The sequence below is a fragment of the Teleopsis dalmanni genome, unplaced genomic scaffold, assembly GCF_002237135.1.
Source record: "Teleopsis dalmanni isolate 2A unplaced genomic scaffold, ASM223713v2 unscaffolded_contig_2396, whole genome shotgun sequence".
NCBI lineage: Eukaryota > Metazoa > Arthropoda > Insecta > Diptera > Diopsidae > Teleopsis > Teleopsis dalmanni.
This window is the reverse complement of record NW_024033778.1, coordinates 1-7,119: the sequence shown is the minus strand read 5'-3', so window position 1 is coordinate 7,119 and position 7,119 is coordinate 1. Positions and strand designations below refer to the sequence as shown.

Genomic DNA, 7,119 nt, shown 5'->3' with positions numbered 1-7,119 from the left:
ACCGAACGGCTTATAGTATCACCACCACCATGTTGAGTTAATTCATCCTTTTTTCGCTTACCAAGATCTTGCGCATGAATGGATTGCTTTTGTCCACAGATTGTCTTTTCATCATTCACAACTCGAGAAGTTAAACCTTCTTCATTTACATTAAGGCTCTCTGAAATTGAATTTTTGCTACGACTACGTAAATTATAAACGTGTTCTATCTTGAGCTCTGTCTTTTCTACAGGTAATAGTTGCCTTTGTGGTAGATCATCACAAACGACACTACCACGGATACTTAAATTACTGTCCGAAACTGACGTCTCATTACACACCATCGTTACAGTTCAATTGGAGGAGATTGCGAACTGCAGCTCGATCCTGCTAAGTCCGTATTTGATATTGCATCGTTTCCAGATGCTTCTGTGTTCCGGCTGTGGTATGACGGAGATTAATCACAAAAAGAAATTAGAGAAAAAAGTTTTTATGAATATTAATCTAATTTATAATTTTCATAAAAATTAATTACCTTTCTTCCACGTTTGATTTGCCAAATAATTTCTTAAATAACCACATAATTATTTTGATTGAAAAATATAGTATATATCAGTCAAATTCTTATGAAAATATTAAGAAATTTTTATCGAAAATTTTTTATTAAGTTGATTTGACTGTTCTTTTTTGTCATAAAATACAAATATATTTGAAGTGTCATTATTATTTATATATAACTTAAAAATAAAAACAAGAGTACTGGATTAAAATCTGATTATAAAACTTGTTATCACAGATTGTAAACCTGGACTTTCTGGACTTTGTGTTCTACTCTTATTCTAGAACGTGTTATTTCCATACGAATATTTCTTATGATCTATTTATTTATGTAGTGGACACATTGAAACCTTTCATTAAGTAAAAAACCTACTATTACTTATCTGTTATGAAGTCAGGTAATTTGCGAATAAAATTATTTAAAGTTGTCGGACCAATGTTTAAACAGCAAATACTTGATCTGTCTGCGATGAAATATTAATATATGTGGGAAAAATAAAAGTGAGATAAATAAATATAGGAATGACAGGTAAATACGAAATAAACTGAAATCAAATTATTTCAATTACGAGTACTATCAGAGGACGTAGTTATTATTGATTCTCTTATATTATTATTAAAAGGGTTTCTCCCCTTGTGAAAACCCAATCAATAAGCAAATGTTACTACGACCTTATAAAAACACCATAAGTCCTAGAATGCAGCAGATAAGATAATATAAAAAATTTTACTAGAAAAAAACTCTTTATTGGTTGCTTCAAGTGCAGCGGCTACTCTTAAAGTCAGCAGATGCCCTTAAAATTATTTAAATCATGCCATCAACGGATTTGTATGCCGAAAAGTAGCGCAGACCAATAAAGTAGGGTTCCAACATTCAAAGGTCTAAATTTTTAAAAAACGGACTTTGGACAAGTCAATCAACAGACATGGATTATAAATACTAAACAGCAACAAGAAGTAAATACAGATGGTTGGACAAAGGTCTGGTATCAAAACGCTGAAGGTTTCACTTTCATGGATGTGATCATGGATGGCTAAAAAATTGAAAACAGATCTAATGCTGCATTAAACTGCTAATAATTATATATCACGTAGTCATATTGGCAATCACATTATTGAAGCATCTTCTATACAAAAGAAATATGTAGTCGTTTCAAAAGAAAAAACGACTATAATTGTTTATAGCTCGATTTTTGAATAGTAGTGAAATATAATAACAAAATGTCTTATTTAATACCTAAGCAGAATTGTTTTTGGTTTTTAAGTCAGTATAATTGTTGGACTACAAGTGGCAGTCTCAAGACTTTGAACCTATAAAATTAGAAGCTAAATCCGCACAAAGTAGTGAAAACTTTTATTGTTCAAATTTAAAGTGTAAAAATTATATACAATAAAAATTTTATACTGACAATCGGACTATATCGGATTATATTACCAACTACAGCGCACAACGCATTTTTATAAAATGTATTTAAATAGAAACAATCCATTGATTCACTGAAACCGAAAGGAAGTTCCATGTGTTCTGGGCTTCTGAGCGCATTGATTTTTTACAAATCGAGATAGATAACGAAATTGATAAAATATGCACATAATCACCACTGAGGATCCAGACTGATATCAAAATTGTCATCAACCGCGTATACAACGATTTTATGATAAAAACAGAAATAACTTTTGGGAAAGACAACATCTGTAAGGTAAGAAGAGCCTGCTACAATTCTTCCAAGAGATTTCTTATAAATTTTGTAGTTCGTTATTATCGTAACAGTTCGTAATAGTAATGATTTAAAGTAATTATTGTGACACTGATGGATCAGTGACTATTAAACCCGCGAAAAAACATTTTCTGATTGGGAGCAGAACCAGGAATACTTAGTTGTAGTCACCTTATTGGTGATTTGCGATCACACCCTATTAATTGCACTAAGTGGTATCGCTAAGGACTTTAATACCAAAGAGTCCAATATATTTTCCAGCTTGTAGGGTTTCTAAGAAAAGTTTATTCAAAAACACCTCTAATTGTAAACATTTCAAATGAACAAAAATTTTCAGTATTTAAAATATTGATAAATTTGATGCCCTATTTATTATTAAATTATATAAATCTTGGAAATTGTCGTTACTGTAAATTATGATAAAGAATTTTCCCAAATAGATTCTTTTCAGCAATCTGTGTTATTGTTCACAAAGAAAATAGACTTAAAGGTCTCTTACTTTTATTTCCTTTTCCCCCCTCAGTGTTTGGGAAAAATATTATTTTTCTGTAAATTGAATGAATTTTGTATATTTAAATAAGCAAGCTAAATAGAAGTCAAAATTCGAATTAAATTTAACTTCAATTGAAAAATATTTAAAAACTATCAATCAGTCTGATTGTGTGTTAGAAAATCAGGTCCTTTGCTAGAGGTATATCGTACCAACCAATTTATTTTTAATAGAAAGCAAGAAACAACTTTTACTACAAACAGAGTCCGAGTAGTTTAGTCCATTGCCAAAGCTTAATAATGGATCGCCAGAAATTAAAACAAGTGGTGTCTTCAAATAGTGAAGCTGATGCTGCGACTGGAAAAGCACTTAGATGCAAATCTATTACTGTTAGACGCTCCATTATTGTTACACGCTCTGTCACGGCACGGATGTTAAGTGGAAAATGTGGTAAGGGTAAGGTTAATACAGATGCCGTAAGAGCCAGAAAGACTCAAGCGAAAAAAGACACTAAAAAGAAAGTAAAAGTTATTAAGAAGGAACGTGAAAACGTTAAGTGTATTAGGACCGAAATGCAGGATGAAAAAGCTAAGCCCAAGAAGAAGGTCAACAAGAAGGTCAAGAAACAGCGCGTAAGTCCACCTACACCCACCCAGACGAAACGGAAGGAAATTTGTAAAAAGAAAAAGAATGCAAAATCTAGGAAGAGGAACGAAAAGCTACTACTAGAAAATGTCAATCAACTTCCTCGCTTTAGAAAAAGGAAATATACTGAAGAAGAAAATCACTCAGTGGTTCCTATTAAACGGAAGAGGAAATAAAGTTATGTATTTTTATATTTTTCTAATTTCATAAACTTTGTACAATATTTTTTATGCTCAAAATTTAAAGTTCACAAATTTTAAGTTCCAATTTGAAATTGCAGAATTTGAAGTTCAAAATTTGAAGTTCAAAATTTGAAGTAAAAAATTTGAAGTAAAAAATCTGAAGTAAAAAATTTGAAGTTAAAAATTGCAAGTTAAAAATTGTAAGGTTAAAAATAGGTGTGTCCGTCTTTAGTATATAAGATTGCTATAAGATTGAAATGGAAATGCCTAAAATTTTAAATAAATCAAAGTAAATATTCCACTGAATTGCAAATCATCATTGTCTTTCTTATTAAGTTTTTATCCGAGGTAACTAAGTTTTGACTGTACGACGAAATATACGACGAAAATTAATGAATTATCCAAATTAACACCAATTTGTGAGGTGGAGTGAGGTCGAGAGGTAATAACGTAATAACAGTAAACATATATATTAAATTATTTGCAGAGCAAATTTAATAATTAGTTCATTAAAACTGCTTCATAAAAGTAATTTTATTCGTAAAATCCTTCTGATATATGTTTTCGTCATCAATTTTGCACAAAAATTTTGGTAGTGTTTTTAAGATATTGAACTCAGAAGAACTCAGAAGAACTCAGAACCTCATGAATATAAAGGAAAAACATTAAAAAAATGTTAAGCTAACTTAATTATAAGTTCCTGCTGTTACGACTTACTATAGACCGTTTAATATAAAATCCTTTAAATATGGTAAAGAAAAATAATAACATCAGAAACTATTAATACAATAAATGTTATTTTTTTAATATTCGAAGCAGAAAAAAAATATAGCTGCCAGTAAAAAATATCTGTTGAGCAACTGAAACATTTGTAATTGAAACCAGTAGTTGTGCGCACTACTACTTATTAACGATGTCACCAACAGATAAGATCTCTTTCTGGCAGACGTGACTTGCTTGACGAGGCTTTTGTTGTTAGAATAAGTACGTGAACGAAACCTAAGTTAAGAATTAACGGAATCAATTGGATCCGAAAGTAAAAGACCAAGAGATCTATTGAGCTACTTGCATTCATGTGTGTAGATTATTTCTCCAAGCCGAATTTCAATGAATTGTTGTTTTGTAGTACGAGTATTTGCTACCTCTTATGTGTCTATCTTATATCTGCTACCAATATTATATCTACGACCACAAACTCAAATTGAGTTTACTTTCGTCTTCTATCTGGAAATTGAAAATCTGTCTAAACTTCAGTACTGCAGAAATAGTGTGGATAGTTGATTAACTTTCTCCCATACTCTCCGTATCATTGATTAATTGGAACTAAAAGTTATACAGTACTGGGATATGTTGTTGTTTCAATGAGTATCTAAGAAACTATCAGTTTAAATCGAACGTTTTAATTCAAAGAATTTATTCAGAGATATATACATGATGTCAGAATATATATGCAAAATGATTATTTTTAATAGAATTTGTTAATCACTTTTAACACATAAATTTTTTTTTTTAAATATGTCTTACTATTTGAATATAATAAATACGAAAATAAATATTTATTAAGGTGGACTTTTTCTTTAGTTATATTTCAAGTTTTACTCTTCTTATTCAGCATCCCTTGTGTCCATATTGGAAGCATCATTTCCATCCTCGTCCTCAGTACGTATCCTTTTAGCTGTTGCAGCCTCATCAGTGCTACACCTTTTACGTTTTGCAATATTGAGTTTCTTCTCAAGTTTTGTTTCATTTATTACAACCGAACGGCTTATAGTATCACCACCACCATGTTGAGTTAATTCATCCTTCTTTCGCTTACCAAGATCTTGCGCATGAATGGATTGCTTTTGTCCACAGATTGTCTTTTCATCATTCACAACTTGAGAAGTTAAACCTTCTTCATTTACATTAAGGCTCTCTGAAATTGAATTTTTGCTACGACTACGTAAATTATAAACGTGTTCTATCTTGAGCTCTGTCTTTTCTACAGGTAATAGTTGCCTTTGTGGTAGATCATCACAAACGACACTACCGCGGATACTTAAATTACTGTCCGAAACTGACGTCTCATTACACACCATCGTTACCTGTTCAATTGGAGGAGATTGCGAACTGCAGCTCGATCCTGCTAAGTCCGTATTTGGTATTGCATCGTTTCCAGATGCTTCTGTGTTCCGGCTGTGGTATGACGGAGATTAATCACAAAAAGAAATTAGAGAAAAAAGTTTTTATGAATATTAATCTAATTTATAATTTTCATAAAAATTAATTACCTTTCTTCCACGTTTGATTTGCCAAATAATTTCTTATATAACCACATAATTATTTTGATTGAAAAATATAGTATATATCAGTCAAATTCTTCTTCTTCTTCTTCTTCTTCTTGAGTTAGTGCTATTACGCACTTTTACTCTATAATGACTGGGGGGTTAATCACTACCCCACACTAGGCTTTAACTAGGCTAAAAAATCATATCATTTATTTGTCTTTTAGTTGATGACGGACCTTAAATCAGCATATCTTCCTGAGAGTCCAGAAGTGGACTTGAGGATTGTTATGGCGGGGTTAAGTAGCGTATCAACTTTAGTGAATAATTTTAAAGCTCTGTCTCTGATATATTTTTTCACTGAGTCAATCCTAAGATCTCTATGTATGTCCGTAGATCTAATGTACCATGGAATCTTAAACAGTTTTCTTAAGGCCAGGTTTTGAGCTATCTGTAATTGCTTTAAGGTGGTATTTGAGGCTTTGCTATATGTAACACATCCGTACAGAAGTGCAGGTCTAATTACTTGCGTATAAAGTAACTTTCTGTTTTTAAAGTTGAAGTGATAATTATTAAATAGCGGCTTTAATAAATGTAGAATCTTAGAGCAGCTATTCCGTTTGTATTTCAAATGTTTAAGCCAATTGAACCGTTTGTCAAAAGTGACCCCCAGATATTTTATGTTATCCTCCCACCGTATCTCCGTGTCGCAAACGCTCACTCTTGGAGGATGCTGTCTTCTTTTTCGAGTTATAAATATAGCCTTGGTTTTGTCATTATTAATTTTAATCTTCCATTTTTGGAAGTATTCCACCATAAGGTCTATATTTCCCTGTAACGTGTTGCTTACATTTAAGGCATCCCGATCCGAGTAGATCAAGCATGTCTTACTTTTATTTCCTTTTCCCCCCTCAGTGTTTGGGAAAAATATTATTTTTCTGTAAATTGAATGAATTTTGTATATTTAAATAAGCAAGCTAAATAGAAGTCAAAATTCGAATTAAATTTAACTTCAATTGAAAAATATTTAAAAACTATCAATCAGTCTGATTGTGTGTTAGAAAATCAGGTCCTTTGCTAGAGGTATATCGTACCAACCAATTTATTTTTAATAGAAAGCAAGAAACAACTTTTACTACAAACAGAGTCCGAGTAGTTTAGTCCATTGCCAAAGCTTAATAATGGATCGCCAGAAATTAAAACAAGTGGTGTCTTCAAATAGTGAAGCTGATGCTGCGACTGGAAAAGCACTTAGATGCAAATCTATTACTGTTAGACGCTCC

General features: G+C 31.5%; 2 protein-coding genes across 2 annotated transcripts; both read right to left on the bottom strand.

Annotated features, from left to right (window-relative positions):
• Nucleotides 1–7: 7 nt before the first annotated feature.
• LOC119664656 lies at nt 8–607 on the bottom strand (the record flags this gene model as incomplete). The annotated part of the gene is made up of 2 exons (XM_038074109.1): nt 515–607; nt 8–419 (listed from the first exon to the last, which is right to left on the bottom strand). A coding segment is annotated over exon 2 (316 nt), but the record flags the coding sequence as incomplete, so codon positions are not given.
• Nucleotides 608–5,097: 4,490 nt separating this feature from the next.
• On the bottom strand, nt 5,098–5,929 carry LOC119664655. The gene is made up of 2 exons (XM_038074108.1): nt 5,843–5,929; nt 5,098–5,747 (listed from the first exon to the last, which is right to left on the bottom strand). The coding sequence occupies exons 1-2, from the start codon at nt 5,887–5,889 to the stop codon at nt 5,177–5,179; spliced, it is 618 nt and encodes a 205-aa protein (XP_037930036.1). The 5' UTR covers nt 5,890–5,929; the 3' UTR covers nt 5,098–5,176.
• Between the last annotated feature and the right edge of the window lie 1,190 nt (nt 5,930–7,119).

Excerpts from the sequence above, each read along its gene's own strand:
- LOC119664655 (XM_038074108.1), bottom strand. The coding sequence starts at position 5,889 with ATGTGGTTATATAAGAAATTATTTGGCAAATCAAACGTGGAAGAAAG. Across the intron at positions 5,748-5,842 it reads AAATCAAACGTGGAAGAAAG|CCGGAACACAGAAGCATCTG; the intron begins GTAATTAATTTT and ends GTCATACCACAG.